The following is a 16,041-nucleotide window of genomic DNA, read 5'->3' as shown; positions in this document are numbered from 1 at the left end:
TCTTTCCAAACCTTTCCAAACCATAACTCTATTGAAAATGTGCAGACTACACCTGAAAGTTAGGTCCATGTATCAAACCAACAAATTTCAATTAACTACCAAGCGTGAAATGAAGAGTGAACAAATATCCAACGGAAGCTGTAACCAAAGCTTTTTGATGGCTACCAAAAGCATCTGGTCAAGGTGCAACTTGCTAAAGGAGATTTAACCAAGTATTAGTGAAGGTCTATGAATATGCAAGCCTGTATGTGTACTTTTGACCAAGTGTGGATTAGACTACTCCAGGGGTAGGCAACTCCAGGCCTCGAGTCCTGCAGGTTTTAGATGTGTCCTTGATCCAACACAGCTGATTTAAATGGCTAAATTACCTCCCCAAAATGTCTTGACATTCTCCAGAGGCCTGGGAATGACCATTTGATTCAGGTGTGTTGAAACGGGGTGATGTCTAAAATCTGCAGGGCACACGAGGCCTGGAGTTGCCTACCCCTGGACTACTCTTATCTTAATGTTGTGATAAATGTTTGGATAACTTTCACAAACTCTGTGACAAGATTTAAAATACAGGACCTATACCCTTATTCACTTCAGTTCGGTTGATACTAAGTTTTTAATGTGTATATTTCTAAAATTAATAGCTTATTATCATATTTCATACCACCTTTCACCTTTAACAAATTTCCCACGTGTGGGACTAATAAAGGTTATCTTATCTTATCTTATGCCTTTACGCACAGAGGTTGCATTTGTTTTCAGGTGAGACGTGACCATCTATTTAAGACAGACGATCTCTGGTAAACCTAAACATGTACGTCACTTCCGCCTCGAAGGGAGGAGGCGGTCTCGAGGTATTTATGTCCGTGTCCCATCCCACCAAAGTCTGGTTGTGTTTTGAGGCTGCGTATTATTTAAACCCATTGTTTCTACTACATATAAATGTATATTTCGAAATACGGTGTTCCCAATCATATCCAAAATAAAAACATTTTTTAAATGTGAAAACAACCCCCTGTACACTTCTTAACCGTTTAGATATAATCGGAAAACACTGTTTAGGTTCTTAAACGTAAGGGCCTCACTGCATTATGAAATTATGCTAATTAATTTCGGAAACATGTCAAAAAGTGGACTAAAATTATAAACAGGAACAGTCTAATTTTAGATCCAGTATTTGTGAGCCGTGTGTTTTTCTCACACGGAGAAGCAGCTGGGGATCCATCTGCAAACAGTGCGTAAGTCTGTTTTTTTATGGGTGGAGACTGAGGTCCTCCTCCTCCAAAAAAAAGAGTCAGACAGACAACACAAGCTCGCTTCGCCATCAGCAGCTTCATTGTTGAGGATTTTGGTCCTTTTAGAAATAACTGTGGTCATTTTTTTTTAAAGAACACAGCCTTCCCCAAAAGTGGGTCGCTCTCTTTGCTAGCTGTACGCTCGCGCAAGGTAAGTGTTGGGTTAGCTGTTTGGGATTCAGTTTGTTTGATGACAGTCAGCCATGAAAACTTCAGCAGAAGCACGAGCGTCACTTTTGAAAAGAAAAAAAGGAAAAGGAAAACACCTCAGCCATATTTCCTTAAAACAACTCCCGAGCGAAAACACCGCAGACCCTTACTTTATACGGGACGGCTAGTTTAGAAATGACGACGCACTGTCGACTATTAGCGGGAGAAAGCTGCTGAAAGTGGCGTTTCCCTGGGGAGAGATGTGACGTTTGAGCTAGAAGATTCTACAAAATAACATTAATCAGCGCGTGACGTTCAGGCTCCGCGTATAAGTCACACAACTATGACGGTTATAAAGGTTAGTAATACAAGTTAGCGTACTCTTCGAGTACTGACTGGAAGTTACTGTCGCATTTTGCACGTAGAGCTCGATCTGTTTGAACCCTATACAGAGTTGTTTCCACGACAGCTTTCAACCGTTATCCGTCGTTATGTTTACAACCCATTTAAAGAAGATGTCTTTTGAGCAGGTTTTTATAAGTTCTTAATGGTCTGTTTTTGAAATGGCTCTTTATTTATTATGTTTGTTGTTTTGGCCAACGTCTGTTCTGAAATAGGCTTGTGCAGACATGAAAATGCTTTAAATAGTTGTGCACAAATTAACTAACGAATTCAACAATAGAATTGGAGTGATTTGGAGTGAAGGTGTACACAGTTCATATTTTATCTCTTTGTGCTTTTTTTTTTTAACCTGCTCTGTGAGAAACACCTGAACAGGTCCGCCTTGTTTTAAGGATACGGAGCACGCCCAAAGCAAGCTCCTTTATTTTCTGTACACATTGTGCATCCAGCAGCCAGTTATTTACACTGACGTTGTAAGTTAAAGCTGTCTTTGTAGGCTGTCTTACATACATACATATTTTATTTGGAAGAAAGGCTTTCAGTAAGCTCAAAACATTGTCACAGACGTCAAAACTTACACCAACGTGTTTGTGGTGGAGCAGTTTTGCACTATGTACTTTGTTGTTCATAATGTTAAGGACATAAACTGAAAATACAGCAACTTATCACATTCAGCATTACAGCTAAACGTGCTTCAACATGCACGGAAACACTTCAGTCAGTAACAAGATAACTTTCAATAGTTTCAGTGGGATTTTCAAGTTAAGGCAGTCTCTGTTTAGCTGTAGTTCAGTACACTTCATATCTGCGTTGCTGTGTGACATGTTGGTAATTGTGTCACTTATTTTCCCAGAGAGATGAGTCAGGCAGAGCAGGCGCCTTCGGACATGCCTGCATGCCATGAAGACGAGCCAGCAGCTGCAGGTAAGTATAGCGGGACACCTCCTTTGACGTATGCTAACACGTCTTTTAAGCTTAGCATAGTAGCACACTGTTTGGTTAAAGATGTACACGTGGGGGAAATTATATGTAATTAGGACCGTTTTTACCACAGTGATTAGCTGTTTCTCCAGGAATCAGCTATTAAGGGCACTGTAATTTTATTAAAATTTGATTAGCGGGTGTTCACAGGGTAGCCTGTATACAACAAAGAGATTTTAACTGCTCTGTTTGAAATCCTCATGTCCTTTTGCTACAGTTTGTCAAAACTGGGAAATGTTATAATTAAATATCCCGTATGAAGGGGGAAAGTTGTAATGGCTGTTCCACACCGCCAACATGTTTTCTATAATAGCATTGCTGTACTGGGCAACAGTGTTGTCTACATTTATACTCTTGTTGGTGCGTCACCATTACTCTGCCAAAGTCCAACTCTTTGTATTGGACTTTTATCTAATAAATCTTGAACAGCGGTTACTTTTACAGAAACACAGGTAGGGCTGTGCGATATCATTGATATTGTCGGCAATAACAGTGGTACAAATTTTTAAAATAGATAAAAATATCATGTTACGATATATTTTCTATGTTTCTTGGTACTCGCAAAGAGACTAGCCAGGGATGCGTGAGAGCAAGAGCTTCCTTTTAGCCTCCAGTGACAATTTAGTACCTAGGAAGGGAGGTACTCCAACCGCCTCTAAAATATCACAGTACTTTGCAAAATATGCAAGAAAGCAGTTTCTGCTAAAGCTGGCAACAACAAACTTCTTTCACCACTTGAGGCAAAAACACACCATTGAGTTCAGCCAGATTATGAAAGAGGAGATGCTAACACCTGTGGATGTGTGACCCAAATGTCAACATATGACTCCACTGAGCCTTGCTAGTTGCACTTCATATGACAGGAAAAGCAATCAGTAGATGGAAATTACTGATGTTGTTACATGGTGAAATAGCAGGTTTTGAAACAGCTGGTTCATCCCACGTATAGAAAATACTTCAGTTTTCATTTATTTTTTTATCATGTGACATATTTGTGCAGGTCCTAAAGAGTTATAAGGTTACATTACTTTAGTATTTGTTTGTTATTATTAGCTATTTGCTTTGAATTTCCAGTGAAAAGCACAACCTAGGCTAATTTTGGGCTAAAATTTGTCTTCTGCTCTGTCACTGAATACAATGTCGTGTCACTGCTATAGTGCTGCTGCTGCTGCTTGTGCCAACTTGTTTCAGTAGATTTACATTTTAAATTAGGAAGTGTGTCATTAACTATAATAGCTCGTTGGAAAAGAAGAATGGAAAATGCCTTTTATTTACTTATACTTATAAATTCTGCTGGATGTAAGCGTCAGTAAAATGTTCACCTTTCTTTTTCTTTTCTTTTTTAAAATTTCATCAGAAATTTTATTGCAATTTTTACCCCAAGTAGGACTGGTACTTGGGGTAGAATGGAACTGTTATACTCTTAACTGAGCACTCAAGGCACTTTTCACTGAAAGACACACACACACTTATACTGCATTTTTTGTCACATGCCTTCAAGAGCTTTTGTAACAGTCACACACGTGCAAGCGCACGCACGCACGCACGCAAAGACATGCACAAGCACAGAGACTCCAGCAGATGCATTGGGGCAATTTGGGGCTCAGTTTCTTGCCCAGGGCCACATCAGCATATGGACTGGAGGAACTGGGGATCAAGCTAGCGTCCAGTTGGTGGATAACCTGCTTTATCTCCTGAGGCCCAACCACCAGTTACAATATCATTATGGCTGTTGATTAGATTGTAATTTGAAGGTTTCAGCCTGAGCTCTGGGACATCTTGATTAAATGATTATATATTTAAATAAACAAAAATACAAAAATTAATCATTAATAAACATGATAGTTTTAATTTTTTATATATATATATATCTATATATATATATCTATATCTATCTATATATATATATATATATATATATCTATATATATATCTATATATATATCTATATATATATCTATATATATATATATATATATATATATATCTATATCTATATATCTATATATCTATATATCTATATATATATATATATATATATATATATATATATATATATATATATATATATATATATATATATATATATATATATATATCTCTATCACCAAATCACGAGCAGTCACCTCAAGGCACTTTATATTTTTAGGCAGAGGAATCTACAGTAATACAGGAAAAAAACCCAGCAATCAAATGACCTCCTCTGAGCAGACACTTGACAACAGTGGGAAGGAAAAACTCCCTTTTAAGAGGACGAAACTCCTTCCTCAGCCATCTGGTGCAATTTAGGGCTGCCACGATTAGTCGACTAGTCACGATTACGTCGACTATCAAAATCGTCAACGACTGATGTCATTTGAAGCTTTGTAAGATCACAAAAGACGCAGGAATAAGTAGTAGGATTTAAGAGTGTAATAACGGACTGAAACAGAAGCACTGCATGTACAAGGATGCCAGCTGCCGTTAAACCCCGAAGAAGAAGAAGCTGTGTCCCAGAATTCATAGCGCAGCCCAGCTCAGTTTCCAACAATGGCGGCAGCTACTTAGTTTTAATATTACTCTTATTATTCTTTCTGGGTCACAAAATAAACGTTTAACATATTTTCAAGCGAGGATGTAGCTGTGTAAACCTCAAATATCTGCTCAGTTCATCAAGACACCACATATTTTCAAAAGCGCTCCGACGTTTTCGGAGACATCTGTTACCCACTAGCTCGATAGCTAGCCGGGGTTACAGGCTCACTACTCAGGTTAAACATACATAAGTCACTTAGATAACTTAAAAATGTTATTGTTTGGCTTTTTTAGTATTTTATTTGTTCCTGAGATTAAAGTTATAGTTTTTACACAGCTGAATAAACGTCAAGCAGACAGCTGGTTATCAGAAGTGTGAGACACTCGAGAATATACTCCGGTGTCCTGTTATATTTTAGATAGCAAGGAGTTTATTAAACTTCACCAAAACAATCTGCAAATTTCATAAAAATTTAATAAACTATCTTGTCTTTATTTTTAGTTAGCAGTCTTTCGCTACTCAGGTTAAATATATGGAAGTCACTTAGATAAGTTAAAAATCTTATTGTTTGGCTTTTATCAGTATTTTATTTGTTCCTGAGTAAATTGGTTTGGCTGAGATTAAAGTTATAGTTTTTACACAGCTGAATAAACGTCAAGCAGACAACTGATTATCAGAAGTGTGAGATGCTCGAGAATATACTCCGGTGTCCAGTTATATTTTAGATACCAAGGAGCAGACGGCTGAGTTTATTAAACTTCACCGAACAATCTGCAAATTTAATTAAAATGTAATAAACTATCATCTTGTCTTTATTTTTAGTTAGCACATATCTTAAACACTTAAAGCTGTAAACTAATGATAGTTATATAAGAGCAAATGCATGCTGGTGCAATAAGCTGTACGTTTTACGTCCAATGGATGCATGATCTGATTAGTCGACTAATCAGTGACTAGTCGACTATCAAAATAATCGTTTGTGGCAGCCCTAGTGCAATTATGTCACAAATAATTTAGATTTATATGTGAAGCAAGAATTGTTGCTGTGGGTGAAGTGTTATTTTGTATAATATAGTTCAGGATGGCTCAGAGGATTTAAAAAAAAAAAAAAAATGTAAGATGATATTTTTGATGTTTCTAATCAGACAACAAGGACCATCCAGTGGCTCAGCCGGGCATGTTCGGCAGATTGGCAGGGGGCTTATACGGTGCCACCAAGGGAGCTTTGGGAGCAACAGTAGGCGGTGTGACCTGGATAGGAGGAAAGGGTCTGGACCTCACCAAAACTGCTGTCACCTCCGTAGTCGCCGTGCCTGTGATGGGAGTAGGACTGGTTAAAGGGGGAGTGTGTGCTGTTGCTGGAGGAGTAACTGCTGTCGGCTCCGCAGTAGCCAGCAAAGTTCCTATAGGGGGAGGCAAAAAGAAGGACAAGTCTGACTGATGCAGAGACGCTCAGCTGAGTGGTAACGCTGGCACGGCGTTTCACCTGATTCAGCGCTGTTGAGCAGGAAAAGAGCAACGTGGGACTCAGAAGTTCAGTGTGCACGTTTTGCTGTTGGTTTTGTTTTGTTTAGTTTCATGTGTGTGTTTGTTGGTAAAACCTACATCCATAAAATTAAATGGCTTTTTTGGTATAGAGCGGCATAATAAACACTCCACTGCTGCTGTTAAATGCAAACACCAGAACCTTCGGCTGTGCCAATAAAATGTTCGTATGATGTTCAGTGATGGTCCGCTACACTGCTTCCATTAGTAACTTTTGTACGGGAGGAAAACCAGCACTTATGAAGTCAAATTTACTTGCAAGACAATCAGCGATCTGTGATGATGTGTTTATTCATATTTTACTGTTAACTGGCAAACACTGTTACTTTATGTGGAAATTCTTAGGTTTCCTTCATGTCCTTTCATTTACTCAGTTGTTCACAAATCAGAAGGTATGTCTAATCAAAGATATATCAGACCTATAAAAGTCATTGCTGGTTGTTGATATTTCATTGGTGGGTTTTTGACTGTCTTTTTTTTCTGTATTTTTCAGCTTAGTGAAATGTTTTGTGCTGTCATACCGATCCTGATTTATTATAATAAATACAGCATTACAGTCTAAAATTCAGAGCTTGTTAATTGCAATGAAACCTTTTCCTGTTTCATACATTCACTACTTCTGTTATTTAAACATTTTTCCACACACTGTCTGCAGTCCAGTAAAGTTTTCATCAGTGCTTTGTTTGTTTTTTGTTTGTTACTTTGTTTACTGCTGTGTGGTAAAACTCTGACAGCTGGATTTCTTGGAATTACATTCTCAGTTTCAAGTGTACATTTTAAGCTGAAAACCTGTGAAAGTGCATACCTTTGAGCTCCAGTTAAGTAGCTTTCAGGCTTTGTATCATGGAGAACTGAGGTTCCACAGCTTTTGTATGATCAGTGTTACAGATTGTTAGAAGCCTTTTCAAACATGGCAAATATATACTTAGAATTTGTTTTTGTAATAAAATATCTGAAAGTCATTTGTTTTCTGTTTCCTCTGTTACTAAATAAGATTTAATATATGTAAGACCAAATTATTGCATTTACTAGCGTTACACTATTAATACATTTGTGATTTAAATTCAGAACTGCACCAGCATCTCTGAACATTCATCAATATATTTTGTAAAATTCATGTCACAGTTTAAAGCAGCCTTATTCCTTCATGTTTTTGTTGTAGTCTACTAATGTTACTTTAAATAGAGGGCTTTAACATTTATTTTATTTTTCTTCTACCAGTATTTGTTCGTGTGTTTTTTTTTGTTTGTTTGTTTGTTTGTTTTTTAAGCACACTGAAAAGGCACAATTTTTATTATTTATTTTTCAGTTTATAACATACACTTCAGTAACTATACTTTGCTAGTATTGGGTTGGACCCACTGTTGTCATCAGAACTGCTGTTTCATAAGGTAAATTCAATGAGGTGCTGAAAATTACTCCGGGATTTTGGTCCGTATTAACATGATAACATGACGGAGTTACTGCTGATTTGTCAGCTGCACATACATGTGTGACAGTCTCCCATTCAACCACATCCAAAAGGTGCTTTACTGGATTGAGCACCTTAGAATCTCTCACCTTATTATCTTATCCTACTGGCATCTGAATGTTACAGCCGACATCAAATCTCTCTCTTCATAATTTTTCCATGTAGTCACTGGATTTTTCCAACCATTTTCTGTAAACCTGAGAGATATTTGTGTCCAAGTAAGTCAGCAGTTTCTGAAATACTCTGACGAGCGTGTTTAGAACCATCAACTATGCCACATTCGAAGTTTCTTAAATAATCTGTCTTCTCCATTGTGATGATCAGTTTGAACTTGAGCAGACCACCTTGACCACTTGCACCTGCCTAAATGCATTGAGTGGCTGTCATGCCATTGGCTGATTCGATTTTTTCATTAGCGAGTAGTTAAACAGGTATACCTCACAAAGTGACTGGTGAGTGTGTATTACGCTAATCTTTCTGAAGATTTTAAACTTTCTGCACAATTTTCACCTTAGTTTATAATTTGGAACATAAATTACGTTGCAAATTTATTTAATTTCTGTTTACTTTTGATCTCCCCAGTCCTGTCCGTCTGGTCTCTATGTGTTCTGCCTCCATGTTGCCACGTTCATCTCATCGTCCCTGTGTCTCCCCAATCTGTCATGTCTCAGGATCTGTTGTTTAGCTTTTGGTTTTTGTCACCTGTTTACCAGTTATAATGCTGTGATTGTGAGTTTAGTTCTGCATTCTGAGTCCATATACCTGCTTACAGATTTGCTGTGAACCAATATCTAATATCTTGTTTTTTTGTTTTTGTTTGTTTTTGTTTGTTTGATAACAGACACCTTCCCAAAATGATTTTGGGAAGGTGTCTGTTATCTGTTAATCTTTTCTAAAAATTTTCTTAAAATAAAGGGATGTGGTTGGGGAAAGATGACTTTTTGTATTTTATGTAGGATTCATTATAAAGGCATGACTTGGGTACTACAGAAATTGGTTCTCCTTTTTAGGAATGTCACTGGTAAAAAAGGTATAGTACAAGCAAAAAACAAACTAATTTGCATCATGTTGGAGCCAATACTTCTTTAATATAAATCTCAATGACATCATTAGACATATTTCTTCCTACAGCACACTTGAATTCTTTTCTCCTACATTATAATCTAATTTCCACTTCATACTACTAATAACCGTTTCATGTTGCAGATTTTTTTTTAACTTGTTGTTCTCAGCAAAGTTCTTGAGGTCAAGCTGTCAACTGCTCGGGAGAAGTCATGATCAGTGGCCCAGAGGAAACCACAGTCTTTGGTTCATTCGTCTTTTGGTCTTCAGCCTCGACATCTCTCTCTACACATGGAAATAGAAACATGATCAGATTGAAGGTCATTTTGCATTTGAATCTTAGAGACTATGAATTTATATCTTACTTGTCCTGTGGCATGCTGGCTCACAGCTGACAAACTGTCCGCTAACACACACGGCTGTGCTACAGTGAATGTACAGCTGAAGGAATAAGGATAAGCGTGTTGGTTAAAAGGGAAAAATATTTAGTTAGTGCAGAAACACTGCTCAAACTGATGTACTAATTACCTTTTCATGCAGTGGGTCCATTCCCTTCTGGTCCTTTACTGAGGAACCCACAAAGGTGAACATTTTGAAAACGAAACGCCGGTAATGACTGGGGAAGTCCAGGCCAGAGTTAGCACTCACTGGTACCAGTGAGGACAAGTAATTATCATCCCGGTATGGACATCTGGATGGAGTGCATGGAGAACAATTTTATTTAAGAGAACACTAGCCAACAGTTTTTTTGTCTTCAGCAATACCAGCTACGGGTAAGATCGATTATAAATAATATACTGTGTGTCCACTACAGACGAACCTTTCAGCTTATTAGATTATTGGATGATTTATCAAAACCATGTCTTTATTTCATTCCCAAATATTAATAAAATTATTTTCTTCAAAAATCTAGCATTAAATACATTTTGATTAAAATTCTACATGTTGTCACAAACAGGACTGAGCACACTGGTATCTTATTTACCCGTCTATCAGAATGTCCCACTGGGGGAAGGAGTGAGGGAAAGGGCTTGTGGTTACCCAACAGCGACCAAGAGTCAAGACAAGCATCGGATCTGTCTTTTTGAGAAGCTGAACCTCCACGTACACAGGGTCCCTCAGGACTTTGGTCACAGGGTAGTCTGCTTCCGTATAGAACGAAGTATAGGCCACATCCACTGTGAGAGCAGACACGTCAATTATTATTACAAGATTTTACATTATCTTGCAAACGAATGGACTCTTTTAAGTTGGAATACACTTACATTCATTACAACCCTTTGTAAGGCATCGTCCATTGGCCAACCTCAAGACTACATTAATGGGTCCCATAGCAGAAACTGGCAGAGGGGGATTTTGTAACGGTAGGATTTCTACAATCACAGTTTCAACATCGGTGCCGATGTACCTACACTGGAAGATGAAGCTGAAAAAGAAAGTGATATCATGCTATACAGTCCAAAACTTTAATTTAATGTCAGGACACTCTAAAATGTTTACTTACTGAAAGTGACTGTCTCGGGTAATAGATCCACGAGGCCCAACCCCCACCTGATATGAGGAAGTCATTCTGTTCTCATAGATTATTACACCAGGCTCCTCCTGCAAAAGGTTAAACGTGGTTGGTAAGATAACAATATTTACAAATATACCCTGCCTGACTGGTGGAAAAGTAGGAGAATACACTGTTTTACCATAAAGGTAGTGCCACAGGTAGTAACAGGAAACTGATATATGGCAAAGGCTGAATTGGAGTCAACATATGAACAGCCAGGACCACCTGTTGCCAGCGAGGTTGTCTGGAGGTCAAGGTGGGGTAGAGTAACATCTTTGGCGACAACAACAATGAATTGGGCATCCCGAGTGCACTGGACAGTCACTGGTGATAAAAAAAAAAGTTGGCAGATAAAGGATTTGATGTTGCTGACAAACTGTAAACAACATAAAGATTAAGAACACCACTTTTACTTGAATATTTTTAGTGTAATCAGACTTCAAGGTTTTGTTGACAACAGCTTTGGATCAATTAATATAAGCCATTTATTAGATAAAACAAACCAAAGAAACCTCACCTGCCTTTCCAAAGTAGCACTGATTGCCATCAAAACAGCATTTTATGGATTCACACTGAGCACCTGAAATACCAGTAGTTCCGCATGGGACTCTCACACTTCTTTCCACATCACAGCTCTGAGCAGGTGGCAGCGTCGGAGGCAACTTTTGATTCTGTGGGACTTTTGGTTTTTGGGGAAAGTAATCATCGGATACTTGAGGAAAAGGTGGGACTTGCCCTTGAGGGAATGGCCGGGGAGGTGGTCGAGGTTGCTGGGGATTTTGTGGTATAGGAGGGATGTGCGGTGGAGGTGGAGGCGGAGGTTGTTTCTTGGGATTCTGCCACGGAGGAGGCTGATATGGCGGTGGAGGAGGAGGTCGAGGCTGTTGAGGATCTTGCGGTGGAGGAGGTCGGTATGGTGGAGGGATCTGAGGGTTCTGGGGCTTTGGAAGAGGAGGAGGCTGGAATGGTGGAACTTGAGGGTTCTGGGGTTTCTGCCATGGAGGAGGCTGATATGGCGGAGGTGGAGGAGGAGGTCGAGGCTGTTGAGGATCTTGCGGTGGAGGAGGTCGGTATGGTGGAGGGATCTGAGGGTTCTGGGGCTTTGGAAGAGGAGGAGGCGGAAATGGTGGAACTTGGGGGTCCTGGGGTTTCTGCCATGGAGGAGGATTGTATGGCGGAGGTGGAGGAGGAGGTCGAGGCTGTTGAGGATCTTGCGGTGGAGGAGGGCGGTATGGTGGAGGGATCTGAGGGTTCTGGGGCTTTGGAAGAGGAGGAGGCGGAAATGGTGGAACTTGGGGGTCCTGGGGTTTCTGCCACGGAGGAGGACGGTACAGTGGAACTTGAGGGTCCTGGGGTTTCTGCCACGGAGGAGGCGCGAATGGTGGAACGTATTGAGCCTCCACCTCTGTCCCAGCTAAAGAGCCTAGCCAAGCTAGTGCCATGAAAAATTTGGCACTCCAGAACTTTGCCATGGTTTCTCAGCTGTCTGATCTGGACACTTCCAAAGTGCACAGTTTCAGTCAGCTGTACCATTTATTTGCTACCAACCCTAAAGTTTTTTTTTTTCTTATAAACCCACCTCCTCGGGCAAAAAAACCACCAATCAGAGCTTAGCAACTTTCGACAGTCAGAAACATTTAAATATCTGTTGACAAATCCAAAATCTGGGTCACACAAACCTTTTAAAGGTCTTCATAGCCTCAAATTGTATCTGTCACCAAATGTTTTTAAAACTAACACTGCATGGATCCAAACTGATAGCATGTCAGTGCAGCCTGATTTCGCAGTGACAGTTAAGTCCATAAATATTTGGAGAGAGGCTACTTTTTTTCTAATTTTGGTTCTGTACATTAACGCAATGTATTTTAAATTTAACAACTCAGATGCAGTCAAATGGTAGACTTTCAGCTTTAATTCGCTGGGTTGAACAAAAAAGACTGCATAAAAATTTGAGGAACTAAAGCATTTTTAACACAATCCCGTCATTTCTGGGACTCAAAACTATTTGGACAAATGAAATAACTGAAAATAAAATGTTTATTTCTGGTTTCAGGCAATGACAACCTGAATTCTTGAACTCATGGACATCACCAGATGCTGGTTTTCCATCTTTTTAATGCTCTGCCAGGCCTTTACTGCAGCAGCTTTCAGTTGCTGTTTGTTTGCAGGCCTTCCTGTCTGAAGTTTCATCTTCAACACGTGAAATGCGTGATCACTTGGGTTGAGATCAGGTGACTGAGTGTGTCATTCAAGAATATTTCACTTCATTGCTTTAATAAACTCCTGGGTTGCTTTGGCTGTATGTTTTGGGTCATTGTCCATCTGTATTATGAAAAGCCCCCAATCAGTTTGACTGTGTTTAGCTGGATTTGGGCAGACACTATCTTTGAAAACTTTAGAATTCATTTGGCTGCTTCTGCCCTTTGCCATATCATCAACAAACACTAGTGTCCCAGTGCCATCACACTGACTCCAGTATGTTTTACAGGTTATGTGGTATGCTTTGGATCATTAGCTGTTTCACACCTTCTCCATATGTACTTCTTAACTGGGTGAATGTGGCTCATAAGACAGACTGGGTCGTCTACCAATCGGAAAGTCTGTGGTTTGTGCCCCAAACTTCCTCATTCTGCATGTTGAAGCATCCTTGGACAAGATACTGAACCCTGAGTTGCCCCCAGTACATCCACTGGAGTGTGTTTGTTAAACAAGGTTCTTATCTATAGAAAACAAGGACTTTGCCATGGTTTGATCCCAGTTTTACCCAAAGAGCTCTAAAGTGAATGATTTATATTTGCTGCTACATTTACATGTAGGCATGAGATCTCAAAAGCCCCTTCCTATGTTGTATCAGCCTCCTACTCTTCATTTTTTTTTGGTTATGTGTAATATAATTTTGAGAAACTTGATAAGAAGTTGTATTGGTGGGAAAGGAGATGAAACTACAATAAAAGATCAGTGTGCTGGTCACAGTTTGAGATTAAAGAGTTTATTTACAGGTCCAACTCTGGGTCACAGAGACCTTTTTAGGGTCTGCGTGGCCTCAAGTTTTATTTGCCAGCAAATGTTCATTTTGCCAGAACGCAATAATCCGGACATCTCACATTTGACCTTGTCAGCTGTTTATCTTACTCCTCTAACAGTTGAACATTTACACAACATCGACATGTGAAGACAGGCCAACACAGTGGATATATGCACAGAATCTTAAGCTAAGCCAAATGTAATGCCAAACTACACATAAGATTAGTCAAATAATAGATTCTTATTTTGAATGCAAAAGATTAGTTAAAAACTATTTCCCCCCCCCCCCCCCCCCCCCCCCAAAAAAAAAAAATTTCTTAAGATGCTAAATATTTTTTTCACAGTAAGCAATCTTTACAGATGAAAACTATGTTTGACTTGAACACAGCAGCTGAGGTTGAATAGTTTGTTTTCATACTTAGTAACAGTGAAATGACCTAGAAGTGGTAGATGAAATGAGAGCCAGTTTTTAAATGTAAAGGAGCAGTATTTCCCAGTACTTTCTTTCTTATCTTCTTCACCATACTGGACCAGCCTCCATTAGAGGAGAAAAAGGAGATAATGTTGACCCAGATTAAGCCTAGCTCACATAAAATGTGCAAGAGTTTTCAATCATCAGTCTCTAGTTTTACACGCTGGTGAGTTTAAGCAAATTTTCTCTCTCATTCACCAGTCAAATCAGTGTGCACTGCTTTACTCTGAGTCTGCCTGAGTGCGACCATTTCCTTCTGAAATGCAAAGGTCTCTAACTTTACACTACAATGTAAAGCTTGTTTATCAGTTGCGGCCATGTGGCCAAAATTCAAATTCATGATTCCTCTGATTAAGTTATAACACTAGTTAAACCTGCTGCAAATGATAACAGGTTTATCCAGTGGAGGAGACGAGGACTGACAGCACTGTGTCTGTTGGGGACACATTTAAAAAATTGCCTGATAGATACAAACTAGCTCGTCAGGATTTCTATTTCAGGACCTCCAACTTAAACATCACTTTGACAAGAATGTTAAAGGACGCATATTAAATATATCAGATAATACTGAGACATTCATTTAAGCATTTATTTCTGAAATGTATAAAAGCACAAGTGGATAATTATAGAGGATCATTATTAATTTGAGGGGCCGTTCAATAAATTATATGAAGACTAAATGTGAATTGGCAATTGCAGTCACCTCTATAATGGACATCTATAATAAATATCAAAACAACTACAACAGCCATATATGTGGAGTGATTTTCATTGAAAAATTGTGTAGGTTTTTTTTTTCCTAACTCCAAAAAACTAAAGTCTGGACAGCTCAGATGGTTTCTGGAGCTGTCTGATCCTTAAACTATTCTGGGACAGTGTGCAGTATAGTGAGGGAGTTTCTGTGCTACAGTTCTAAATTAATTTATTTAAAATTTATTTAGATATATTTATGGTAGCAAGAAAGAAGCTGATAATAAGGCACTGACTTTGCAAAGAACCTCCTGTCTGGATTTAGAATGTAACCATTTTAAAAGTGTGTTTGGTGCTTATAGTACGAAACCTCTGCTAAAACCTAAAAACAGGACAAACCGCTTCATGTCATAGCTACATGTGACCATATCGTGGAGCTATTTGCTGTGTTTCTGCTGGCCTACAGTCATTTTCAAGTCAAACGCACCACATAACTGTGCAGTTTTGTTGTTTAGAAAATCTACACTCTTTAACACATATATACAACTAAATTGGCCCAGTTTATTATTATTTTGTTTTTCAGATATAGCAACCGCGATCGTTTGTATGCCCACTGGATGTGGAGCATGAATAACCAAGAGAAATATATTGAGTGAAACTAAGCTGAAGGATGTGACCTTTTTAGTGAAAAAGAGCGATAAAAACAGAAAGAGAAACAGCTGTTTGTTGGTCCTTGGTATTAACGACCTGGGTTCTGATGCATTTCATAACATTTAGTAAGTTCAGTGCTGTCATTTATCTCGTTTTCTATTTACACCGAATTCTGTATTTTACCAAGATTCACAAACCTAAAATAGTCTCGTTGTATACCACACAAACCATGCGATA

The 16,041-nt window shown here is 38.8% G+C and overlaps 2 protein-coding genes across 5 annotated transcripts; one reads left to right on the top strand and one right to left on the bottom strand.

Annotated features, from left to right (window-relative positions):
- The first annotated feature begins 1,155 nt into the window (after positions 1-1,155).
- Positions 1,156-7,841, top strand: tmem263 (transmembrane protein 263). 3 transcript variants are annotated; one of them, XM_026176274.1, is made up of 3 exons: positions 1,156-1,229; positions 2,692-2,762; positions 6,480-7,841. In XM_026176274.1, exons 2-3 carry the CDS (start codon positions 2,696-2,698, stop codon positions 6,773-6,775), a joined length of 363 nt encoding a protein of 120 aa, XP_026032059.1. In that variant the 5' UTR covers positions 1,156-1,229; positions 2,692-2,695; the 3' UTR covers positions 6,776-7,841. The 3 variants fall into 3 exon arrangements, with proteins under 3 accessions (XP_026032059.1, XP_026032058.1, XP_026032060.1); XM_026176273.1 differs by lacking the exon at positions 1,156-1,229 and adding an exon at positions 1,256-1,437; XM_026176275.1 differs by lacking the exon at positions 1,156-1,229 and adding an exon at positions 1,452-1,794.
- A 1,572-nt stretch (positions 7,842-9,413) lies between these two features.
- Positions 9,414-12,484, bottom strand: LOC113026948 (zona pellucida sperm-binding protein 4-like). 2 transcript variants are annotated; one of them, XM_026176272.1, is made up of 9 exons: positions 12,269-12,484; positions 11,485-12,109; positions 11,107-11,291; positions 10,917-11,014; positions 10,678-10,838; positions 10,398-10,590; positions 9,941-10,103; positions 9,778-9,853; positions 9,414-9,697 (listed from the first exon to the last, which is right to left on the bottom strand). In XM_026176272.1, exons 1-9 carry the CDS (start codon positions 12,437-12,439, stop codon positions 9,597-9,599), a joined length of 1,773 nt encoding a protein of 590 aa, XP_026032057.1. In that variant the 5' UTR covers positions 12,440-12,484; the 3' UTR covers positions 9,414-9,596. The 2 variants fall into 2 exon arrangements, with proteins under 2 accessions (XP_026032057.1, XP_026032055.1); XM_026176270.1 differs by having other exon boundaries at positions 11,485-12,484.
- Positions 12,485-16,041: the final 3,557 nt, after the last annotated feature.

This window comes from Astatotilapia calliptera, chromosome 7 (assembly GCF_900246225.1).
Source record: "Astatotilapia calliptera chromosome 7, fAstCal1.2, whole genome shotgun sequence".
In the NCBI taxonomy this organism is placed as follows: domain Eukaryota; kingdom Metazoa; phylum Chordata; class Actinopteri; order Cichliformes; family Cichlidae; genus Astatotilapia; species Astatotilapia calliptera.
Note: the sequence above shows the minus strand (reverse complement) of the source record. Positions and strands in the feature narration are given on the sequence as shown.

What these genes read in the sequence shown, in the direction of transcription:
- tmem263 (XM_026176274.1), top strand. Translation starts at nt 2,696, where the DNA reads ATGAGTCAGGCAGAGCAGGCGCCTTCGGACATGCCTGCATGCCATGAA. An exon ending in AGACGAGCCAGCAGCTGCAG is followed by an intron (nt 2,763 to 6,479) that starts GTAAGTATAGCG and finishes GTTTCTAATCAG; the next exon opens with ACAACAAGGACCATCCAGTG.
- LOC113026948 (XM_026176270.1), bottom strand. Translation starts at nt 12,439, where the DNA reads ATGGCAAAGTTCTGGAGTGCCAAATTTTTCATGGCACTAGCTTGGCTA. An exon ending in CCTGTGGCACTACCTTTATG is followed by an intron (nt 11,015 to 11,106) that starts GTAAAACAGTGT and finishes AACCTTTTGCAG; the next exon opens with GAGGAGCCTGGTGTAATAAT. An exon ending in TGGACCCACTGCATGAAAAG is followed by an intron (nt 9,854 to 9,940) that starts GTAATTAGTACA and finishes TTATTCCTTCAG; the next exon opens with CTGTACATTCACTGTAGCAC.